This window comes from Hipposideros armiger, unplaced genomic scaffold, assembly GCF_001890085.2.
Source record: "Hipposideros armiger isolate ML-2016 unplaced genomic scaffold, ASM189008v1 scaffold_309, whole genome shotgun sequence".
NCBI lineage: Eukaryota > Metazoa > Chordata > Mammalia > Chiroptera > Hipposideridae > Hipposideros > Hipposideros armiger.
In genome coordinates this window covers 1,825,907-1,851,240 of record NW_017731659.1, presented here as the reverse complement: position 1 = coordinate 1,851,240, position 25,334 = coordinate 1,825,907, and the positions used below count along the sequence as shown (strand labels likewise).

Sequence of the window (25,334 nt, the reverse complement as noted above, 5' to 3'; positions counted from 1 at the left end):
CAATGCAATATACAGACAATGTATTACAGAATTGTACACCTGAAACATATAATGTATTAACAAATGTTACCTCAACACATATAATTTTTTTTCCTTTTTTTTTTTTTAAAGATTTTTATTGGGGAATTGGGGGATGGGAACAGTGCTGGGGAATTGGGGGGATGGGAACAGACAAGTTGCTGTCCTTTTGTTCTTCAGTCTAGTTGTGGAGGACGTTGCTTCACTGGCNTAAAATGGATCGGTACTGCCCAGTGGGAGGGGCACCCGCTCTGATGTGAGACAGGGCTAGGTTCATGTCCTGAGCACCAACTTGGCTTTTCTGAACTGCCCATTTCTCTTCCACCAGATGCAACCAGTAATTCCGACCATGATGAATTAAGAAAATCAAATGAACTAAAGTTTCACTAAGTCATCTGACTTAGAGAAGGCACTAAAACTATAGCTCTCTTCATTAGTTATTCTGCACGTTTGTTGTGAGGTTGAAATGAAATGATGCACATGAAAGTTCATAACACGATGCCTGGCACACAATGGAAGCTGTATATTGTGGACACAGTGGAACACCACTCAGATCCCCACCCCACCCCAAAAAAAAACATTCAGTGGTGATAGCTGAGAACTCAGAGCTGAGTCCCCCTCGGGCATTGTTCTCAATTAAAGACAGCTGCCTTGCCAAAGGTCAGGTGCCTTACGAGAGGTGGCCCACACCCAGTGACTGGTCAGTTTGTGGGTTTAAAGGCCCAACTTGATAGCTTCATTTGGGTCAATTCTTCAGGATCACTCCAGCTTCAGAGCTCCCCATGGGATGTCTGGGGGCTCTGTTGTGGCTGAATCACACCCCAGCGTCCCCCTCTGCCCATTCCTGCTTCCTTCACTCCCCACAGCTGTAATCTAGGGAGCTTTTTCCAATGAACTCGCTTCGTGCAAATCTGAGCTTGCTCCCTGGGGAATCATCCTGCAACACTTATATGTTCATTCTTCCTTGCACTCACCCAAGTCCCTGCCTCTTTTTTCCCTACCCAAAAATTGAGTATATGGAACAAGTATNGGCGAGGCAGATCAGTCGCCGGCTTCTGGATGGCCGCTCACTGCGGCTGCTGGCCGCTCACGCTGGCTGCTAGCTACACACGGTAGCCCATGGCAACCCACTGCCACAGGGGCTGCAGCCTACGCTGTCACAGGCGACTCTTCGCAGCCCAGCTCCAGGTTGAGCTGTTGTTCAGCATCTTAGCTGTGGAGGGCAGTGTCACTGGCCCTCATATGTGGGATCCCAACTGAGGCCCTCTGGCGTCCCAAGCCAGTTCTTAACCATCGCGCCACTCTGACGGCCCTACATTTAATTATTTTAAATGTCCATTCCTACATGTGGACCCAAACTCCAAACTTGATGTACAATCAGATCTTCTCTGCTCCAGCTGGGGTCTGCCTCCCACCATGGTCGTTTCTGTTCCTTATCCCCTACTCAGTTTGGTAGGCAGTTTCTGAGCCCTCCTGGGCATATACATTGAGAGGGGAGATGAAAAGAGAGGTGAAATTAGTGTACATGAGAAAGGCCTTTAACTGTGAAGTACTACAGACAGGCTCTGGCCTGGTAGAGACCAAGTCTTTCACGTGAGCCACTCTGTGGGGTCTTCAGACGTCACCCACAACTTTGACTCCCACGAGGTACTAATGTGTGGCTCTCAAGCTGCCATTGACTCTTATCTTGGGGGCTTCCTCACTCGCAGGCAGATGCCCCTGGAGCAGAACTCAGAATGGATCCAGAGCCTCTTTCTCTCTTTTACATGACCCACCTCTGGTACAAGTGAATCACTCTGACCTCCTTACTCCAGCAAAATCGGGGAACGCAGGTCAATTCCCACATGGCCACCTCCACTCTCATTAAAGTCTCTCAACTATGGGGATCACATTTCAGGCTCCTCAGAATGGTACCAGACTTGAGGGAAGGAGCTAATAATGGCCTCAAGCTATACAAAAGCACGGCATCTTTTTTTCTCTTAAAAAAAAAAAATATATATATATATATATATATATATATATATATATATATATATATATAATGCATTCCTCTCCTTCTACCCCTTAAATCATTTTTAATATCTTCAATCTGACTGAGGAATACAAGAGTCAGGGAACTGCTTTGTAACTATTTCCTGAGTATATTCTGCACAAGCGGATCTGGCTGTGAAATTTACCATCTATTATAGCTTGATGTTTCAATCCTGAAACTTCAATTTTAACATCCTTTTTACACATAACTTTGTTTAGTATGTTTTGCTTTTTGTGAAAATTAATAAAGGAAAACTTCATTTAAAATGGAGTTGGGAGGTCAGAAGGGGGAGCCCTCACTCACTACTATTCCAACAGACCCCAATAGGAATAATCATCAATTACAACCTCAACCGGAAGAACTGTACCTATAGTATTTTACTACTCCAGCAAGGGGAAGGAAAATTTCCTTTCTTGCCGAGCAACTCGGCTAATGAGAAACCATTACCACCCTAACTTCTTGCTTTCCTCCAATAGACTTTCCTTTAGAACAACCCCTTCCAATTCCCTCCTTTTTCTCTATCTTGATTCTCTTCTTCGTTTGTTAACTTGCCTACGGTTTTTTGCTATAACTTGCTTGTCCCCATTACAATTCCTGTGCTACCACCAAATAAGCCCATTTTGCTGATGAAATAACTAGCTGTTTTATTTTTAAGATTGACAATTTTGTACATAAATGTGATTATTTTATACCTGTTTTGCAACTTCCATTTTTTTCATCTAAGCTTGTATTTTAGAGACCCTTATCAGTAATATGGTTTCATTTATTTATTACCCTCTTAAAATTAGACACAATCAGGCATCAAGCAAAGATAAACGAACTTTTCCAGCAGGCTAAACTTCATCCTGAGAATTGTTTAGTTTGGTGGATATAGTTGTCGTTTTTTTAATGATATTTGAATGTTTTCTGTTCAAAACAGAAGAAAACACTGACGCACTACCCCCTACTGCCAGAGATTTATGTTATCTTCCTTGAGTCAGGAGGAAATAGTTTATGACTTTTCATACAGCTTGAACTCCCACCCCTCATTCTATTTTATTCCCTTTGACCAAGTGAGACCTTTTAAGGACAGAAATGCAGTCATCTTTGTATGTCCCTCCACGACTCCCACCCCCTAAACAAGAGCTCCTAGCCAGAAACATCTTTAAAAAAAACAAACAGCATGAGCTAATTTAATCGTTTTTGCAGCCTTTCGCACCTCCTAGCGCTAGAGGGCGATAAAGCCCCAGGCGGCGCAATGGCTGTCAGCAAAGGCCGCTCCCGACGCGCACTTCTTTACGTACACGTTGTAGGCGGAGCCGTCCTGTGCGCGGTGACTGGCGGCGGCACTGGCGGCAGCTCGGCGCGTTAATAGTGCGGATCGCGGGATCGGGGAACTTCAGAGGCGGCAGTGGCGCCGGCTAGGACGACGACGACAGCAGGAGCGAGCCCTCGGCTTGTCGCTCACCATGCCGACCGTGGAGGAGCTTTACCGCAACTATGGCATCTTAGCCGATGCCACGGAGCAAGTGGGCCAGGTAAGTCCCCGAGCGGCCTGCAGGGCCCGGCGTCCCGCGGCCTCTGGGAAGCGCTCCGAGCCGGGCGGGGACTGCTCTTCGCCTTCCCGCGGGCGCCCAGCCTCCAGGCTCTTTCGTCAGGACAGGCCCCTCTCTGGGAGCGTCGCCTCGGGCTTCCCCCGGGAGAGCGCGGTCCCTGGGTCCCGCGCTCGTCTGCCTCCCTGGGTCGCCTTTTCTCACCGTGGCGTTTCCTAACAGCTTCCCGCTAATGCTCCTCTCTAGCCTTGCCGTCTAGGTTTCTAAGTCTTTCTCCTTTTCGGGGGAGCTCAGCCTCTCAGAAGATTACAGTGCGAGTTCTCAAGAGATGAAAAGATGTCTTTCTTGAGGGGGGAAAAAAACAAACAAAAAAAACACTGAATTTAGGAAGAGTGTGGAGGAGACAGAAGTTTGTGAAGAAACACAAGCGGGGCCTTTCGTCCACACTTGCAGAGGGCTCCCGGTTTCATTTATTCTGGACGCGTTTGGAGCGCCTGGCACGCGCGCCGCCTGCGCTGTGCGGGGCGCTGGGGGGACGAGATAGGGAGACCCGTGCTCTCCCAGAGCGTGTTTTTAGTGAGGGAGACTGGTGGTAAATAAGAAAGAAGGTGCTTTAATTTCGTTGTTGTTGTTGTTGTTGTTGTTGTTGTTGTTGTTGTTGTTGTTGTTGTTGTTGTTGTTGTTGTTGTTGTTTTTAACGAGAGGTGTTGTGAAAAATATTAACAGGGCCGTGCAGTGGCGATGGAAGGGGGAGGGAGAGCGTGCAGCTTTAAATAGAGTTCTCTGGCCGGAGCGCCAGCGGGGGCCCCGGACACACGGCGGGGGCCGTGTTGTCCATACGAGCCATTGCTCTTTGTTGAGTTTTCAAGTCCTGGAGTACGTTGAACTTGAGTTGATACGTGATGCGGGGATGTGTAGCTGCGTGTTTTCTGGGGAAGAGAATCTTGGAGGGTATTCTTGATCCTTGTTAGAAGCCCGGTGTATTTTCAGCGCTTAGAACTTCCATGTGATGTCTCCTTGCCCATCGCATGGAGTAGGAAGCGGACGGTCCTAGAGCCTAATCACATTGGCACTGCCCCTTTTCTGGACATGTGTCCTTCAGGTAGGACTTTTGCGAGACGTCTCGTATGGGGGGGAAAATGTTGGCACCGGGACCTTATTTTAACTTAATCCGGAATTGTGAACACACAGTTTCAAGTATCAGATGATTTTCCTTCCCTACATATATATAAAGCGAAAGCCTTTTTTTACAGGGATTCTCTCTTATGAATGAAGAAGGGAACTTGATACACACACACACACACACACACACACACACACACTCACTCACACACGTATGTTAGACCACGAGCATGTATTTTCTAATAAGCAAACTGCAGTTGATAAATGCTACCTGAAGCATTATTTAATACCTGAAAACCTTCCAGCCCCGCTGTCACCTTTCCTCTTGGAGCTCCTGTGTCCCTCTTACTGATCCAGCTCTGCCTCTGCTGCTGTCAGGCCTTCTTCCTCCGCTGTGAGTTCCTGTATCTCTCCAACCCCTTTTCCGTCAGGCTCTGCCCTGGACTCCCAGCTAGCCAAAATAAAGCAAGCCGAGGCACACCATTATTTTAAATTGTTTGGGTTTTTTGGGGTTTTTTTACTTAAAATGTTGATGCTTAATTTGATGTAGTCAAAAAGTCTTTAAGTTTAAAAACACCCATTAAAGGGACTGTGAGAGGCTAATCTAAGATTAGTTGGATATAATGTGTAAACTTTGATTTCTCCTGTGTTCTCAGGAGTACAGGAGTACACTGGCTTTTCAGGGTGGAAAAGCATAAACATTACTGACTTCTATTCATGAAATAGCATTATTTTGGTACCTTTTCTTGTACGATTAAGCTAAAATCACAAATATTTACTTCAGTATTAAATACAAACTAGGTTTATTAATCAAGTCTGAGGAAGAAAGTTGTAATATAGCTTAGCTTATCCATTTTCTTTTTATGGCATACTTGAGAAATGTTTGTTGAAATGACATCATTTCTTCTGTAAAATAGCACTTTATTTCTTAGAGGCTGCATCCTGGTCCCAAACATGGTTTTCCGTGTCCCACTTCTGACCACTTACACATATTGGCTGTGTTTTGACAATCACTATCACAGATTTTTCTTTTAGAATGTATCTGCTGAATGTGGATCAAATTGTCGCTGACTTTTTACTTAAAATTATCTTAGGGATTTTTTTTAAAGTTTTCTTTTTAATTATATAGGAAAAGCACACACAAATGCACAGTTTTAGAACTGCATTAAAAGTATTTACAATTAAAGCTTCTAATTAAGATCACAAGTTTATCTAGCTGAAACATGCAGCTGTGTTGGAAGAGAAAAGCTGTGCTGTATAGTTTTGGGACATTTTTATTGTGGTTACAAACTTACCTGTCACTAAATCACTGTGATCACTGAAAATATCACTTATATCTTGTTTCTTACTTTGAAAAGCAGAGTAATAACTACTTTAGGAAGATTCTGTAAAAAAAATCTTGTCCCTGTACTACAGTTAGAAGGCAAATTATTCAGAGCTGGCAAGAAAGAATATCATTTTATTTTGCATTATATAAAGGGTAATCAGGTGAAGTCTATTAATAATCTCTGAAATTATTTGATAAAAACTGATGCCTACCAATACTAGAAACTTGGATTTCTAGTTTGAATATGTTCAAATGCCTTAACTTTCCAAAGGGCTTGCTGTGTTTGGGTTGCTGCGTTCCCAGTTTATTTGCCTGTGTGGCGCCTGTATTTTAGGACTCAAATTTTACCTTTGACAGCCCTAGATTTTTTTCCTCTCCTCCTTTGTTAATTAAGATCTCAGAATTTAAAGAAGTTTGGTATTAGGCGCAGATCTTGACTTTAGGGCCCATCAGAACTATGTTCAGGTGCTGGATCTGCTACTTAAATAGCTTTGGAGGAATTATTTTGCTTCTCTGAGACTTGGTTTTCTCATCTGAAAAACAGGGATGGTAGTAACACCTAACTCACAGGATTACTGGGAGGTATGTACACCAGGCATTACTCAGTCCCTGGTAGCCTTTCAAGAAATGTTGCTAATGATTCCTTTTTAAATATTCTCTTCCAGATTTTACTTTCTTGGCAGGGAGATGAATTGTTTCAAGTAGGGATTCTTCATTTAATTTTAGATAATGTAAGGAGATTCTTCAAAAGGCTTTATAAGTAACGCTTTGAGTTTGAGTTACAGGATATTGGATTGTGATACCCTGCAAAACAGAAGGATGTCAGAACTGTTTAAGACTTTGATTTTATTAAGTCTGTCTAGGAGCTGTGAGGCAAACCACAGGAATGTAAAGTGGTAGAGAAGTCAGCCATGATTTTTTGAATCTTTGCGCTGAAAAGTACATAATATACTTTAAAAGTAGTAGCTTCTGAAGAGTCATTTTTGTTTGGGCATTTCACAAGGAAGCTAACCCTACAGAAATCTTTATTTAGGAGGTGGTGTTATGTTTAAGATAGTAAAAGGAGGGCCGGCCGAGTGGCGCGTTGGTTAAGAGCTGGCTTGGAACTCCAGAGGGCCCCGGTTCGGATCCCACATGAGGGCCAGTGACACTGCCCTCCACAGCTAAGATGCTGAACAACAGCTCAACCTGGAGCTGGGCTGCCATGAGTCACATCTGACGGCGTAGGCTGCACCCCCTGCTGCAGTGGGTTGCCATGGGCTACCATTTGTAGCCAGCAGCCAGCGTGAGCTGCCAGCTGCCGCGTGAGCGGCCGTCCAGAGGCCAGCGATTGATGTGCCTCGTCCGGGAAGAGCGCAATGATGGTGCCAACTTGGGCCAGTGAAGCAACGTCCTCCACAACTAGACTGAAGAACAAAAGGACAGCAACTTGTCTGTTCACCTTCCCCCAATTCCCCAGTGCTGTTCCCATCCCCTAATTCCCCAATAAAAATCTTTAAAGAAAAAAAAGATAGTAAAAGGAGTTTTTATTAATCAGTTGATGGAATTGAGAACAAATTTTTAGAGTTTGTTTTTTAGATAGGTTGGCAGTATATGAACTTCTAAAGTAATCAAGTAATTATGCAAATTATATTAAAATCTGTACCTTTAAAAGATCTAATTGTGACCATAGCCTGTTTGCTACATAGAACACTTTATTTCTGATTATTAAAAAAAATGAATGTTCTTAATTGTGATCCTCCTGTACCCAGATAACTTCACATCTTGCTTTATTTTTTCCCTTAACATAGTATTGTCCATGAAAAGAATTATTAAATTTTTGATAATTATGTAATCCTTTGGATGTTTATTAGTCATTTTCTCCTTGATGGCCTGAAGTAAGCTCTTGTATCTAAAGCACTTAGAGCACTGCCTTATACAGAGTAAACACTATGCTGTGTGCACATTTGGTATCATTACTATGCTGTTTAAGGTTTTACAGTAACTAAAGTTTTATCCATATGTCCAAACAGAAGATGTACCTACCTGCAGTCTCTGTATTTATCACTATTCTTAGCCAGATTAATCGTCGTCATTTAATGAAAGGACTGGTTTGAAGGCAGGTGTTTAAGGGGGATTGGTAACTTGTTGACGCTTCACATTGTGAGTGTCCGAGGGAGAGCACTTCTGAATTTTTTAACAAGGAAACATGAGCTTTGGATATATTATTCTAATAAAAAGTTTAATATGTGTCATTAGAGTCTGTCTTAATCCAAAATTGGCTGGCTATATAGAATGAATTATTGTTATATTCTAAAATAGGCAAAATAAAGATTCCTTACCTTCCTGGTATTGCTTAATTTGAGGAATGTATTCTCTTCACCTCCTTCAAGATGTTCATTGGAAAAACATAAATATATTTAAGTAAATGTAACACAGCTCTTTGAGAATACTACAACATTCATTACAATTTTTTAAATGGTGACATACAGTCACAAGGCTAGGGTCAGTAATCACTAGAAAGAAGAAGTGTTTGTATATCAACGAACCTATTTGCTTTTTCCACTTAAAATTAGTCATCCTTCTCTCCTCCCCAACTCACAGATAACTCGTGGGAGGGCAGGGGAACAGATGATAGGAAGGTAGGTGTCCGGTTTAAGCAGTAAAACTCTGAAACTAAGCCCTATTTCTTCTTAGCCTGTGTAAAATTTTACTAATTTCGACTCAAACAAGTTTGTTAAGCTTCTCATCCTTCAACACTGTTCGTCTTCTGCTTTATTTTTTCAGCATAAAGACGCCTATCAAGTGATTTTGGATGGTGTGAAAGGTGGTATGAAGGAAAAAAGATTAGCAGCTCAGTTTATTCCAAAATTCTTTAAGCATTTTCCAGAATTGGCTGATTCTGCTATCAATGCACAGTTAGACCTCTGTGAGGATGAAGATGTGTCAGTAAGTTTATGATTCACACTTTTCAGCAAGCTTTCAGATGTTTCCCTTGCCATTTCCAGACATTTTCCGTGTGTAGTTAATGTAACTAAAGTACCAATCATATCAGAGCCCGATAAAATACTGCAGTATGATCTAGCACAATACCATACCAAGGCTCAAATCTACACTTAAGAAAATATATTAGCTCTTTCACCACCTTTCAACTGTGAAAAATGCATAGGATCACCAAATACTTTGTTTTGCTTATCCATTACCTGTTTTTAACAAAAAACAGGTCCTGGTTCACATCTTTTTCATCCATTGCTATACAGTGTGCATATGAAATTAGACTAATGTTGGTTTGCGGTCTGTGCTTGCCTTGGATATTAGTAGTATGACACAGTTTCAACAACACTAAATGTTTTGCAGAGCGGAAAAGTAATTGGTTTGTGTAATAACTGTATATGATTACTAGAATAGAAAGAGTTTTTCCTTCAAACAGAATTAGCTGTTAGCATTTCTGGCTGCTGACACAGGTTCCTAAGAATTTTCAACTATTATTTCCTAGCTTTTCAAATGAAATTAGCAAATTATTACCAACATTTCATGAAGAATTTCCTAGATATTACTCCTCTACATTTTTATGTGAAACTAAATAAGCCAACGCCACGTATTTGGAGTCAAGTACACAATATATTCAAAAATCTGTATAAAGTAGCCAATACTGAAAATTCTATAGTAAATAGGTATTAGATGTGACATTGCCACTGTAGGATTTCTTAGGTAGCAAAGGGAATAAAACCCAATTACTGTATAAACCATTGTTTATAATCTCAAATCTGTCTACTCCAGTCAGATATAATTCTATTTGATGTCCCTTTCCATCCATTTTATTTTAGTTATTCTGTGAAGCTTGAATGTGAAATTGGAGCAAATTATTTCTAAAACTGCTAGAAATCTCATGTTTTATATTTTTGTGACTCATATACCCTAATTATGGTTTTTCTGTTGTTTTAGTTTTTTTTAAAGGTTGGGTTTCTTGTTTTTATTGATGAAATTTGGTTAATTTTTTTGTTTGAAATCATATCCAGATTCGACGGCAAGCAATTAAAGAGCTTCCTCAGTTTGCCACTGGAGAAAATCTTCCCCGAGTGGCAGATATTCTAACCCAACTTTTGCAGACAGGTAAGAAATTTATTGTTACCCTTTTATCTAAATGGAACTTCTCTCTGAAATAGTGACTCTGTGTTTAGCTTTCTTATTTTTAATTAAAATTCTTTTTTTATTCAGTAGATTGAAGCTTAATGACTTTTGATTACCTAATTCCTAGTTTTGGTTTGTTTTCAATTCTATTTATAAAGGCAAAATGACTGCATTGCTTTGGGAATTTTGATGCATCATGATTTTCCCCCCTGATTTCCTGTAGTTTCATAATTGTATTATTTTAACATAAAAGCTTTCAAGATAATGCTAGGTCAGGTTCTCTAACTGTTTAAAGAAGATGTATTTTCTTGGTACTTGAAAGAAATAGTTATACGTCTCCTCTTAATGTAATCTGTGAGAAGCAATGTTGAACCTAAGGTTCAAAAAGGAAGCAGATGCTATTTTTCATTTATTTTATATATTGTACCACTTTTTCTCTATCCAGATGACTCTGCAGAATTTAACTTAGTGAACAATGCCCTGTTAAGTATATTTAAGATGGATGCAAAAGGTAAGGCCACTTCTTGTTCTGAATTGTGTTTGGTGTCTTAAAAAATTGGGGAGCTTGGTATTACTGATTAAGGATAAAGTCTAGGATTCACCCAGAGATCTATTTTCGTAAAAATTCTAAGAGTTCTTAAAAAAAAAAAAAAGAAAAGCTGCTTAATGCAATAGGTTTGTGACTCAAAACCCAGCAGAAATAATTGCAAAAACATATTGAACTTTTCCATTAGAAATCTGTTGGGAAAACTCCCTTTGCCACATGAAAGAAATTCTTCCAAAATACCTGAGTTTTATTTATTATTAATAATGATAAAAAAGGAAAAGTCATGTTCAACATGATTCTGTATCCATGAACAAAGCATGTGGTGACTCTTATTGTTGGAGCTGTAGAAATTTCAGACCAATTTAGCTAGTATCTGATATTCAGGATGTTTATTAATTCACTTGAGAAGAAATATGGATTGAGTAAAACTGAAAAACTTCATTACAGTATAGAATTAACTTGCACATGACTATTTGTTTTGCAGGAACTTTAGGTGGCTTATTCAGCCAAATCCTTCAAGGAGAGGACATTGTTCGAGAACGAGCAATCAAATTCCTTTCTACGAAACTTAAGACTTTACCAGACGAAGTCTTAACAAAGGAAGTAGAGGAGCTTATACTAACTGAATCCAAAAAGGTAAGCTTTGATCATCATTAAGAACTTCTCTAAAGCACAAAAACATATTTGAAATTAGCAGTATCCATCAGTGCTGTATGTAGCTTGCATATAAAATGATATACCTCATGAGAACCACCAGAGAACTTTAAGCCTTTCTTGTCTTGTATTTTGCACTTTGGTTACCTGTAATGATGTATCAGGATGTTAATTTAAAAGGATACGATCACATTGAAATCCTTTGTGGTTGTTTCCTTCAGAATTTATGATGCATTTTTTAGATGCAGAATTTATGATGCAAACACATCACCTCTTTCAAGAAATTTTACCTAATTCCCACCCTTCTCTCCCTTCTCTTCATATTCTCTCATAGTATTCTGGATCATTTCAAACTGAAAATGAATTCACATTGCAATGACTTGTTTTTTCATCCTACCCCATGATACATATAAGTTCTTCAAGAGTAAGAGACCATGCTTAATTTGTCTGTGCTCCCAGGTCTAGCATAGTTACAGATGTTGAGATTCTCAAGGTATATCACAGTTAACTTTCACTTATAAAGTGCTAAAGTTTGGGAATCATTCACCTTTTTTATATGTTTAGGAAAATTCAAAAAGTTCTCTAATAGCACTGCTTACTGATATGATTTCTGCAGTGAGAGAGAAAGGAGCAGCTCTCCAGCTGGGAATGTCCACGTATCTTCCTTATGTCTAGCTAGTAATCTGGTGGACCATGTCATGATTGCTTGCTCCTTTGGCCAGTGAACAGAAAGGCTTAGACCCACTAATACAGAGCACCTACATTAAGACTTGCATGGTCCCGGGGCAGCCCATTCGCTCAAGTGGTTAGAGTGCAGGCTCATAACACCAAGGTTGCCGGTTCGATCCCCACATGGGCCACTGAGTTGTGTCCTCCACAACTAGATTGAAACAACTACTTGACTTGGAGTTGATGGGTCCTGGAAAAACACACTGTTCCCCAATAAAGTTTTTTTTTTAAAAAAGAAAGAAAAAAAAAGACTTGCATGGTCTCCTATTTTATATACAGTGACCTTATTAATGTGGATAAGGTTGCTTTTAAATATAGGAAACTGAATTTGAATTAACAGTTTACAGAATTTCTCAATCTTCTTCCTCTTTTTTTTGCTATCGTTACCCAAAAAACCTTTTTAAACGTTTTTTTCCTTAGCCGCTCTCCCATGAAATGTTAATGCCACAGGTATACTGTATACTTGTGTAAGTATATCTGTGCTTTATACATAAAAAAGAGTAAAATTTTCCAAGAACCAACTTTTGCCCCATTGGAGACAACATAGCACCCCATAATTGAGAGTCATGGTTTATTCTGAAGCTAAACTGACTTAAGCTAGAAGTTACACTTTCATCAGTATTTCAGAAACATCAGGAGCAAACTGACTTTAGTAACTCAAATGAATTTGCTACACTCTCAGTATTGATCTTTCAATCCCATCAAGTGATAAAAATATTCTGAATTGTCTCTTTCCAGGTCCTAGAAGATGTGACTGGTGAAGAATTTGTCCTGTTCATGAAGATACTATCAGGGTTAAAAAGCTTACAGACAGTGAGTGGAAGACAGCAACTTGTAGAGCTGGTGGCTGAACAGGCTGACCTGGAACAAACCTTCAACCCATCAGATCCTGACTGTGTGGACAGACTGTTGCAGTGCACTCGGCAGGCGGTACCCCTCTTCTCTGTAAGCACTTTGTTTTACATAGCTGGTATTTTGATTATTCTATTATATTTCTGTAGATATTCACTTGAGCATTCTCTTCAAACCTTTGTATAAAAGTAGTAACACATGGAGTCAATATTTACTCTATGGAGGCCAAAGCAGCAGACATTGCTTTAAAGTCTTGCTTAGAGACTTTTTAAAACCTTGAGAATTTTGCATCATATTTTATAATTTGGCTGAGTTTCTAAAACAGTTAGTTGGTTTAGTAAATTAACTTTTTTCCTTAAATTTCCTAACAGATTGTTCTAGGTAAATATACTGTTTATCTGGCTTCATGCTATCCTCTCTGGTCATGAGTGTTGAGATGTGCACTATACTATAGTTTGAAAGCCAGTTTAAAGGATCTATCCTTTTTGAGAAATGTACAGTCTGAAATTCAACACTAAAATTTCCCCCAAAATTTGATCCGAGAATGGAACAGTTCAAAGATGTGGAGATGTCCCAATGCTCCAAGTTACCTTGCAAGAAAGTATATTGAAGCTATTTCTGGGGTACTCTGGGGTATGCACTATAGTGTATTCGTAGCCAGTACTTGATGCTGTGGTACTCAGTTAGCATTTGTTGAATGACATTCTATTATATTTAAGAGAATATTTCTCCCTTTTTTGACAACTCAATGTTCTTTGGATTTTTATAGAAAAATGTGCATTCCACAAGGTTTGTGACTTATTTCTGTGAGCATGTTCTCCCTAACCTCAGCTCCTTGACTACCCCAGTGGAAGGTCTTGATATACAGTTGGAGGTAAGAGAAAATGTCTGCTTTGAGTACGAAAAGGTATTCTCATATTTTGAGAAACCACTAACTTAGATCTGATTTCTAAAAGAGTGAGGGTCTGGTGATGGCTAGCCATCTTTCCCAGGTTTAATTACATAGGAATACTTTATGGATTCAATTAAAGGTTACTACAATAGAAAAGCACTGCCTGTAGTTTTAAATTATACTCAGTCTCTACCTTTGTAGCATTAACACTTTTAAATAAGGTATTTAATTCATGACAGTTCCCATCTCTGTCCACAATGGATAGAGCTAGATTTAAGCTGAATTAACACAAAACATCCTTTATCCATTCTTCAGAATTCACTACTCTGTCCTTTGTATCTCAGCTGTTATGTACATAATACATGTTTTACATTTACCTCCCCATATTTAACCAGATTCATCTCTGTATCTCCAGAGTCTAGTGCAGAGCCTGATTCTGAAAGGCACTTGATTGTTGAATTGAACTGAAATATGGAAATGTATGTGCCACTTCCCTCAGAGGGCTTTGGGAGACAGAGGGGTCTCACTGTGCACTGAAATTATTTAGCTTCAGATGTTCTGGGTTTAGCTTATCAGACTGGGATGGATTGAATAGAGCAGATATAAACCTCAAGAATAGAGACAATTACCAATACTTTGAATTAGTATCCAGGGACTAAATTTAATAGCAAATGAGGCCCACTCTAAATGTTAGTAAATACTTCTTTGCTGTAAAGAGTTCCTCCTTAGTGTCTCTTCAAAGTAAAAACTGCCAAATTAGTAAATGTATTTATCATTTTTGCACTGTATTTTGCATTATCATTAACCAGTAACAGAAAATATCATGTATTTTTTTTTCCTTCTGACAGATATGTTAAGAGTCGTGAGATCTGGGTTTTAGGGTATGCCTTGCCACTGACATAGGTTGACTTTCCTAAGTCACGTAAACTTTCCGACCTTTAGTCTCCTCGACAGTAAAGTATAGGGCTGCATCTCTAAATTTTTTTCCAATTCAAACATTCTGCTTCCATAAAAGAATAATTGAAAAATAAGCAGTCTTAAATAGTTACCTAGAATTATTTTTATTTTACAACCCTTGCTCATTCAAAAAATACTAATCACAGTGAATTGTGTGTTTTAGGTGTTGAAACTACTGGCCGAGATGAGTTCATTTTGTGGTGACATGGAAAAGCTAGAAACAAATTTAAAGAAACTGTTTGATAAGTTATTGGTAAGAACTTTTTTCTTTCCTTCTGGCATAGTCAGTATTTAGCTCCATAGTCTAATAGTGTAATAATTCTAGCAAGTGTTGTGAGCTGCTCAGACCACATGTTGTCTACCTTTTCTAAAAGTCTGTTTTAATCTTTGGCATTCCTTCTGTTGTTGATGCTTTGCACATAGTAGAGGGTTTATATAGTACATCTGCTATTCCTTTATCAAAATATTTTTTTATATGTGCTGCAGTTCACCATCCAGGTTGCTGCCCAAGGCCAACTAGCTTTATCAACCAGGAAATAAGGTCATTTAAGTCATAATTGTGGAGAAAATAGAGCATCTGATAAAATCATTATCAGCATCGCCAAATGATTTTCTTGTTGGATGTGAGCCGTCATGTAACTGACACAGTGATATGCATTAGACCCGTCGCATGAATTGAGTCATCTAGCATCTGGTGCTCTTTCAGACCTAGAGTACCTATTAGGGTGTTACATCACTGATACTGAATGCCTCTGGTACTACTCTGAAAGAAAAGAGTCAATACTTAGATAATGTGGAATAATATTCAGAGATTTTTAGTATTAGCATAACGCAGTAGTTAAGAGCGTCAACTTCTGATGTCAAACCTAGATTGAATCCTGACTGTTCAATTACTAATTTTTTCACCATAGGAAAGATACCTAAGCTCTCAGAACTCCATCTACATTAAGTACCTAATAAATGTTAGCTACTTTTATTGTCACTAGTAGTAGGAGCTATAACATAGGTTAATATGGAGAATTGACAGGCTAGATCATTGATCCTGTAGGTCTAAAAGATATCTTACGTAAATTTCTGATGTTGGTAGTTTGTAATGCTTCACATCTTAAAAGCACATCCTACAATTAATTGAGTATATGTTTATAATTATTGATAGCAGATTGCAAACATCTCTATATTTTCATCTCTTAGGAGTACATGCCACTCCCTCCAGAAGAAGCAGAAAATGGGGAGAATGCTGGTAATGAAGAACCCAAGCTGCAGTTCAGTTATGTGGAATGTTTGTTGTACAGCTTCCACCAATTGGGCCGAAAACTTCCAGATTTCTTAACAGCCAAACTCAATGCAGAAAAGCTCAAAGATTTTAAAATCAGGTGATGTATGATTGAAGTAGTCCAATCATTGGCAAAAGTGATGGCTAGCTGATGCTCCCTGGGTTTCGTTTTCGTTTTTACGAGAGCTTTCTTCCCACCCTACCTTACCCCAGTTGAACAAAACAGAAGAGCCAAAAAAGAGGAATATATGTAAACATACAATACCTGTGGGGAGGGGAGAATGAACTTTTTCAAAATTGGACTCTGGCTCTCCCCTCTTGCTTTATGATTTAGGAAGGTTCCCTAGCATCTCTAACACTCCAAATTTTCCTCGGCTGTTAAATGATAATAGCACCTGCCTCATAGAGTTGTAAAAATTAAATGAGACAAAGAATGGAGCTTTGAGCACTGCCTGGCACATAATGGGTACTCAGCAAACTGTAGCTGCTATTGTTATTAGTATCTTAGAGTGTAACTGAGGGGCAGCACTGGAAAAATCATAAGTCATTTTCACAAAGACACTTAGTATTGAATCATTTCATTAATAGAGTCACATCTTAAAGTTTGAAATGCTTGGCCACTGTCAGCTGTTACTGTCCTAGTCTACTCTTTGGTGGGCAGAGGTTTAATGATTGGTAAAACATTTGAGCAGAAGCAGCAAGTTAAGAAATTACTGTAAAAATGAAAAAAAATGAACGATGCCTGTTGTTAAGAAGAGTGCCTAGCAGTCAGCAGGATGGAGTTATGGTACCACCTATTGTTCACGTAGTAACCTGGGAACAAACTTAAAGAGATTACTCGGGACCCTTTGAGATTTATATGAGTTTATAGTAAATTCTCAAATCTGCAACAGAGGTCTATTTAAGTTCGTGAACGTGTTACAGCGATGTTGCTAACCTTTTTTGATATCAGAGAGATTATTCATTATGAATTTGTACCAACTGGACAAACAGTTAAGCAAGTTTACTATTTGGAAGTGCTGAAAAGGCTGCATGAAAAAGTTAGATGACCTGAACTTTTCACCAGCAATTCAGGGCTCTTGCATCACGACAATGCACCAACTCACACAGCACTGTCTGTGAGGGAGTTTTTAGCCAGTAAACAAGTAACTGTATTGGAACACCCTTCCTACTCACCGGATCTGGCCCCCAATGACCTCTTTCTTTACCTGAAGATAAAGGAAATATTGAAAGGAAGACATTTTGATGACATTCAGGACATCAAGGTTAATACGACGACAGCTCTGTTGGCAATTCCAGAAAAAGAGTTCCAAATTTGCTTTGAAGGGTGCACTAGGCGCTGGTGTCGGTGCATAGCTTCCCAAGGGGAGTACTTCAAAGGTGACCATAGTGATATTCAGCAGTGAGGGATGTAGCACATTTTCTAGGATGAGTTCGTGAACTTAACTGTTATTCCTCATACTGTTTATTTTTAACTGGACCTTGAGGTGCAAACAAGTCAAACACTATCTTTTGTTAGCAGATAAAAACAGATTGACTTGTCTAAGTCAAAGTTGAAGTAGAAGAACAGAGTTGAACTGATGATGTGCTGCTAATTAACAAATACTTCTTCATTTAGGCTGCAGTACTTCGCCCGGGGCCTACAGGTTTATATCAGACAACTTCGCTTGGCTCTCCAGGGTAAAACAGGCGAGGCCTTAAAAACAGAAGAGGTGAGAATCATGGGTCACATCTTACATGGAAATTTTTATAAGAGCCATCAGTTATGTAAATTCAGACAATTCATACATTGAAATGTAACATTCAACTTTATTTAAACTAGTGCTTCAAGTCTATATTGAAGATATAATACAATGTTAGATTATATATTTAGTTATTTGCTAAGTTATATTTTTATTGTTGAAATATCTTGAATTTTCCAATGTTTGTAAACAGTGTTACCAAACTTAGATACGTACCAATCTTTCACTAGGATCTCGTTAGCAACACATGTGGTTTAAATATTTGATTGATGGTTGTCATATTTTTAATTTAAGCTTTTTGAATCCCAAAAAAAATTTTTGAATCCTTGACATTAGAAAAAAAGATTTAATTGCCCATTATATACCAAGCTATGTGTATGTTTGTGTTGGGATTTTTGGTTCCCTGATCTCACCTATTTTGAAAAATCTCATCCCAGTCCTAATGAAATATTTTAAGTTTTCATCATGTCTTTCTGTAACTTAAACGGATTATTTCTAAAACAACAACTATGTGCATATAACCTGTCCCTTATTCATTTTTCGGGCAAATTGTAAATAACACTTTCATGTTCTAACCTGTCAAGGGAACATAAAGATTATTTGCTTCTTTGCCATCTCTACACTAGAGTCAAAGAATAGGAATAAGCAGAAATGATTCTGAAAGAGAAGTATAATGACTCTAGCTCTATATGGTAATGAAATATGCATCATAAAAGTTACTGGCATTTCAATTTAATTTTTGTTTACCTTTTGTAGAACAAGATTAAAGTTGTTGCATTGAAAATAACAAATAATATCAATGTTTTAATCAAGGTAAGTCTTCCTTTCTTACCCAGTTCTCCCAGCTAGCTGGAAGTTAGTGTAAGAGGTTATCCATGCATTTTTAGGTCTGTAATGTTACTATTTAAGATGCCACTGCTTTCCAGATGTTTGGTCTTTTAAAGCTTAATGCTTTTTACTATACCACCTGACATTTCTATAGCTGTTACAAAATCATACATTGTTTTATATAAAAGTTACTGCAGAAGATACTGCAAGCAAAGGGAGGCATGCAGATTTCATCTGGCCCCAAAGCATTAATTAGAGCAGCTATATCTGCACTCAGAAATTTGACTGACTTAAGTAGTGGTGGTTGTAGTGCTATTGAGTCCTTTCAGATAGCCAATAAAATCCTGCTTTGTTTACACTAAGAATGGACAGTCCTGTGGAACACATTGAGAGCTTTCTGCACTATAGGAAAGCTTCCTTTCTGTTAATCTTTAAGGTGTTTTTTACCCTCACCACTACTCCCCACACCACCAAATACATAGAAATCTTGTCTAATTTTGTCTTTTCAGGATCTCTTCCACATTCCTCCGTCTTATAAGAGCACAGTAACATTATCCTGGAAACCTGTACAGAAGGTTGAAATAGGGTAAGAAATATATTTATAAGAGATTGAAGTATACTATTCATGATTTATAAATATGAAAATCTGAATTCAGAAGTTATATTTACTGTACAAAAGATACATTAGTTAAATGATTCTTAAGATGTTAAAATATGACTATTAGAAGCACGACTTAAAATATAAAGTCTAACTCGAGTAATTTATAAAAAGGATAAACTGGTGGAATACAACCTGGGAATTTTCAGGCTTGTTTAGACTCCTGTGACATAACTAGGCTTTCTGACAAGTTTTACAGGAGTTGTCACTTGCATGTAGTCTTGGAAGCTACATACTCGAGATTATTTTAAAGCCCTGCAAATGCCCTCTGACGATGTCTGCATAACTGAGGCAGTTAATTTGATGACATCAAAATGTTACTTCCTTTTTTCAGGTGTGACTGTCACCTTTAGGATGTCTTTCATAACTGATATGCTAAATTACAATACAAGTGTACTGACAGCTTCTGGTCTAACAGAATTTTTTTATTGCTGTTTTTCCTACTTTTATAGGCAAAAGAGGGCCAATGAAGATACAACTTCCGGTTCACCACCGAAGAAATCTCCAGCAGGACCAAAAAGAGATGCCAGGCAGATTTATAATCCTCCTAGTGGGAAGTATAGCAGCAATTTGGGCAACTTTAATTATGGTGAGCGTTTCCGTTTGGGAACAAGCAATATAAGAGATTAAGCAGAAATTGTGTTGTACTTGATTTTCATTATCAATTATATATAGTATCATAGCTCTTTCATGTGATTTTTCTGAGTTGCTGTGGGGGACTAGAGCTGTTGGGGAAAACAACTCATCTCATCCCTCTCTGACACCCTTATGGGCTCAATGAATTGAGCGTGCAATGCTAAGAACTTAAAAAACAAAAATATGCCTCTTGTATTCAGAGGAGCCAACAGAACAAAAAAGAAAGGAAGTTGACATGAACCATTCATTCCTGGTTTTCCCTTTTCTGGCTTCAAGGCAAGACACTGCATTCTCCCTCAGGGATGGAGCTGTAGCTTCCGGCAGATGTGATATTAATTATCCTTCATGGACTTGGTCACCCTTCTGCTTGTCCTCCATCTTCTGTACTACTTCAAAGAGGTCATAGAAATGGAGTCAGATGGTAAAGCATTACCGGGCAAGGAAGATGTGTCCCATTGTGGTCTCTCCCGCTGCCCAGAGTGCAATCCATACAGCATATTAATACACTCATTAGATGTAGCTGAACATTTGAGGGTAACCCAGTTATTTATACTAAAATTGATTGAACAGTTGAAAGGGTGGCTTTTAGTAGCCTGTTAACTCATAGCTAATATCTATGAAGATGTTAATTTGTTGAGTGTGTTGCTATTAAATTTATTGAGAAATTAGAGTTTTATAATGAGTACAGTAGGAGGGAAATGTGCAGACATGTGCAATAGATGAGGCCAAGTCATAAACAGTAAAAAATGCAGTTGTATCCTACATAAAGGTGGGGACACGACCTGAATGCCCCCGAGGTCACAGCATCTATCATTGGGAGCAGCTGCCCTCAGACCACCTTGGATTTTCTGAATGTGTTCACTAGGATGTTAAGCATGAAGGTTTCATTTAACTGCTTTGCTTACTGATCAGCTTAGAAAAACGTGTTATGACCTGAGAGGTGACTTTAAATCAGATCCCATTCAATTACACATATTGGCTAAGGTGGGGAAAGATCTAGTTAGTTTTCTAACTCCAGAGTTTCTGGAGGGGGTAAAAAACATCAAAACATCATCCAGATAAGGTAACCATGTTTCTAGCCACAATGGCAAAAAAATGGATTACAGTAGTGACTTAATAGGAATTTTCCAAGTGTCCAACATTATGGATTGATAGCAACACCAGGTTCTTTTTATGGCTCCTAACAAGATTGCTGCAATGAGGAAGTTGGAAAGTTCAGTGGCGATTTGATCTTTGGAATTAGAAGTTTAAGACTCTTAATTCATTCATATATATGAAAAGTCCAGCTTTGCTGATAAACTTCAGTTTTCTTCACTGGAAGGCCTCCTTTGAGGAGTATTTCTCTGGAGCTATAAAAGAGACTAACCAATGAATCAAAGACTGAATTTACAGTATGACACAAGTGACTCGATTTTTCAGCAAAAGATATGCTTACATCAGAAACCCAGACACCAAATGTATATGTATCACCTTTTCGGCAGCACCCCTGAGCAGCTCACGCACCTGATAAAGCAGTGAGAAAAAGCTGTCAGTTTTTATATTTACATTTTGTGAGTCCAGGTTCTTGAAATATGACCAAAACAAATTGTCCATTGCAATTGAAAGGAAAATTTTCAGTCTCGCCTGATTTTTCAAAATTTATCATTGACAGCTTAAGATATTTGCATTTATGGCACCAACATTTGAAGGTCATTGGCGTTTTTGTTAATTCCATATTAAGAATAGAAATTTTGATAGTTTCATTATCTTTGGTAGTGATAGGCACCAAAATAAAGAACTAAGCAATGTAGTTATAAGTCTGTCACTTGAAACATCTTTGTTAATGGGATACATTAACTTAGTACCTAGTACGACTGTGTTTGGCACCTTGCCGTGTGCGCTTTGGTACATAACGAGTATACTGGTTTTATGTGCAGGTTGAGTTTATAGAGGGTGTAGCAGAATACCAGTGCTGCTTTTGCAGAGCCCAGTGCTACATTCAGAGCTACATGCTACATTTCTTCTGTGTTTGCTGTATTGTGAAGTCCTGAGAAAGACCTAAACCCTGGTTCGCTTTTTCGTAGAGCAGAGAGGAGCCTTCAGGGGAAGTAGAGGTGGCCGAGGTTGGGGAGCGCGAGGAAGTCGTAGTCGGGGACGACTCTACTGAACAAGACATCGCATTCGTCAGCATTGTCACGAGCTTAATATACTTAAATTCTACTACTCATTGGATTGCCGGGGATGTCCCTTTAAAAGGACTGCTGCCTTCAGCTAAAAACTTAATGTTCTTTATACCTTTGTATGTATGATCTACTTTTGTAACAGACCATGGTCGTGTCCAAGGTAAAACCACAGCGATATTTTTGGATGCTCTGTGCGCAGTCTTGACTTGTTGTTTTTGCAATATCATCATTATTGAGAGTTCATTTTGTGAATCTTTTACTTTTAAGCATCTTAATAGTTTGTTACTGAAAGCTGTTCAAGTCTAAAATATAATGAAATTCAGTCCATTACTGATAACTGGCAAAGATCATCAGTTTTGAAAGGTTACTTTTTACCCCCTCTGTCTTATGTTTTTACTTTTGCCCAATATATGGAGAAGAGTAATGGTCAATCTTAACATTTTATCTTCATTGTTTTTTAATAAAGCTGGTAGGTAGTGGTTCCTACCTAGTATCATAAGAGCAAAACACTTACCAGCTTTCTTAAAATGTACAAATGACATTACATTTTTAGGAGAAAGCAAGTTGCTGTCCACTCTTAATTAACTCTTCTCCATATGTTGTGATAAAACTTTTGAATATGGGCTCTTAACTATTTGAATAGAAATGTGTATGTATAATATACATACATGCATAAGCATATGAGTGCGTGTGTGTGTGTATATATGCATGCTGTGAAACTTGACTACACAACATAAATCACTTTTTTAAATTCCAGGAATGGGTAATCTTTGACATGGTGATCACCCTTTTGAGGCTGAATCCATTATTGTTATCTGTGTTTTCCTCCCAGTAGTGAGGGATTTTGAGTCAGTTGCACTTAACATGATTATTGTTATTTAAAAGTAAAAATAAACAAAGGCTGCATTTTTCAAAGATAAGTTTGGAGATTCTGGTTGGAGAAATACAGCCAAAATATTGAATCTGATGTACATATAGGTTTCTACAGGATGACATAGAATAATTTAGAATTGGGGGATTTAATAACCAGGGCAGCCCAGGAAAAGTGACTTGATAACATGGTGTACCAATAATAAGGGATGCTCCTCAGTTTGCTTTTGCCACTTTGAAGATTTTAACTTCTCAGGTTATTAATCAAAATTATTGTATAAGTTAGCCAATAGAATCTTTAGGTGAAAACAACAGATGGGGGGTTTGTGGAGTGTTTAATGTCATGGGCATTTTTAGTAGCATAGGACCTTTGCTCTACATTTGAATGTTTCATATATTTTTGTTCCACAGTTAATCTTCCCTCCCCAAGTTTGCTGTTCGAATCCAATGCCTGGATGACATTTTCTAGTAGTTTGACGAATATTTTGAGGAATAGTTTGTGATTCCAACGCAGGTGTCTTCATTACTGTTACCTCTACATTGGGGAAAAAGTAAAACCCCTTTGTTAGAATTACTGCACATGTTTAAATACTAGAATGATACCAGTGAGCAAAAAAAGTTGGGTCAGCTTGACTATGGAGTGCTGGCAATAATGTAAACATTCCAGAAGACTGAGCTGAACCTAAGCTCCCTTGGAATCGGAACAGACATAGGAACATGGAATTGCCATTTGAAAACTGTGACCAGGTAGTCTGGGCCTCAGAGGCAGGTCAATCAGTGACCCAAAGCCATTTCAAGTACAGAAACTATATTGGGACTACAGTTATATAAATTTGAACATTAAGTGTAACTTTTCCTTTTTCTTTTTTTAAGAATATTTGTAAACTCAAAGTTGAGAAGTGACTTGCCTTTCTCGACTTTGATACTGAGTTGACTGTGTTTCTCCCTTTACCACCTCATTGTTCCCCTCCCTTTCCTAAGGCAACAGTGCACAACTTAGGTTATTTCTGCTTCAGAAATCTGAATGAAAAACTTCATGCCATGATTTTTTTTTTTTGCAAGACACCTGTTTATCACCTTGTTCAAAAGTAAATGTTCCCTTATGCTTTTGAAATAAATTTCCTTTTGTAATTTTGTTTTGTGTCTTGATGTGTTATAATTATGATAACTTCAGATTCTTGGATATTCATTAAGCATTTATTGGCCTCTTCTCATGTGTCAAGCAGTGTGTTAGACGATAAAAATACAAAGATGGACGCGCTACTGCTGTGCCTTCAGGGAGTTCAGTCTTGCAAATTATCTTTAATTTTCATCCTTGGGATTTAGTTTTAGAAGCTAATACACGCCTCTGAAAAAAGGATTTGGTTCTTTTTATCAGAGCAAATCATGAGATACTTGCCAAATCATTATGAAAGAAATAATTTCCATCCTCAAGTTAATATGCAAAGCAGGTTGGAACTTCTTAATTTGACTACAGCCTTTATTAAAGTCTTTGTGATGTAGCACCAAAGATGGTTAGGAGTATTCTAAGGCCAAAGTTTAAATGGATCAGAACAAGATAACTAAGTTCCCTTGGTGACCACATCCTGTGGCTTTAACACCATCTCTGTGCTAAGGACTGCCAAATTTCTATGTCCGTTATTTCTTGTCTGGAGTTTCACAGCAGCTTCCTAATTGATGTCCCTGCTATTACACTTGACTGTCTACAGCCTGTTCTAAACACAGCAGCAGAGACATCACTGTTCTACCTGAAGTTATTCAGTGGCTTCTCGGTTCAGAATAAAGAGCAAACACATTGCCATGGCTTTTCTTTTTTTAAGATTTTTATTGGGGAATTGGGAGATGAGAACAGTGCTGGGAAATTGAGGGAAGGGGAACAGACAAGTTGCTGTCCTTTTGTTGTTCAGTCTAGTTGTGGAGGACGTTGCTTCACTGGCCCAAGTTGGCACCATCATTGCGCTCTTCCCAGGCGAAGCAGATCAGTCGCTGGCTTCTGGACGGCCACTCATGCTGGCTGCTGGCTACACACGGTAGCCCATGGCAACCCACTGCAGCAGGGGCTACAGCCTACTTCATCACCGGTGACTCGGCAGCCCAGCTCCAGGTTGAGCTGTTGTTCAGCGTCTTAGCTGTGGAGGGCAGTGTCACTGGCCCTCATATGTGGGATCCGAACCGGGGCCCTCTGGCGTCCCAAGCCAGCTCTTAATCAACGCGCCGCTCGGACGGCCCTTCCATGGCTTTTAATTTTTTACCTCAGCTGCTACTCTTCCCCTCCATCACGCTGCCCGAGTCAGCTGACTTCATGCAGGCAAAAACACACTCCTGCCTTAGAATCTGCACTAGCCATTACCTCCAGCCACTCGTTCCCTTATATCTGCTTGCCTAACTCCAAC

The 25,334-nt window shown here is 38.9% G+C and overlaps 1 protein-coding gene across 2 annotated transcripts; it reads left to right on the top strand.

The window, feature by feature from the left end:
- Positions 1-3,322: 3,322 nt before the first annotated feature.
- Positions 3,323-24,077, top strand: API5 (apoptosis inhibitor 5). 2 transcript variants are annotated; one of them, XM_019659951.1, is made up of 14 exons: positions 3,323-3,567; positions 8,798-8,959; positions 10,030-10,123; positions 10,587-10,652; positions 11,173-11,324; positions 12,810-13,016; positions 13,693-13,797; positions 14,936-15,025; positions 15,964-16,145; positions 17,664-17,757; positions 18,544-18,600; positions 19,125-19,201; positions 19,726-19,862; positions 21,978-24,077. In XM_019659951.1, the coding sequence occupies exons 1-14, from the start codon at positions 3,499-3,501 to the stop codon at positions 21,998-22,000; spliced, it is 1,515 nt and encodes a 504-aa protein (XP_019515496.1). In that variant the 5' UTR covers positions 3,323-3,498; the 3' UTR covers positions 22,001-24,077. The 2 variants fall into 2 exon arrangements, with proteins under 2 accessions (XP_019515496.1, XP_019515495.1); XM_019659950.1 differs by having other exon boundaries at positions 21,973-24,077.
- The last annotated feature ends 1,257 nt before the right edge of the window (positions 24,078-25,334 follow it).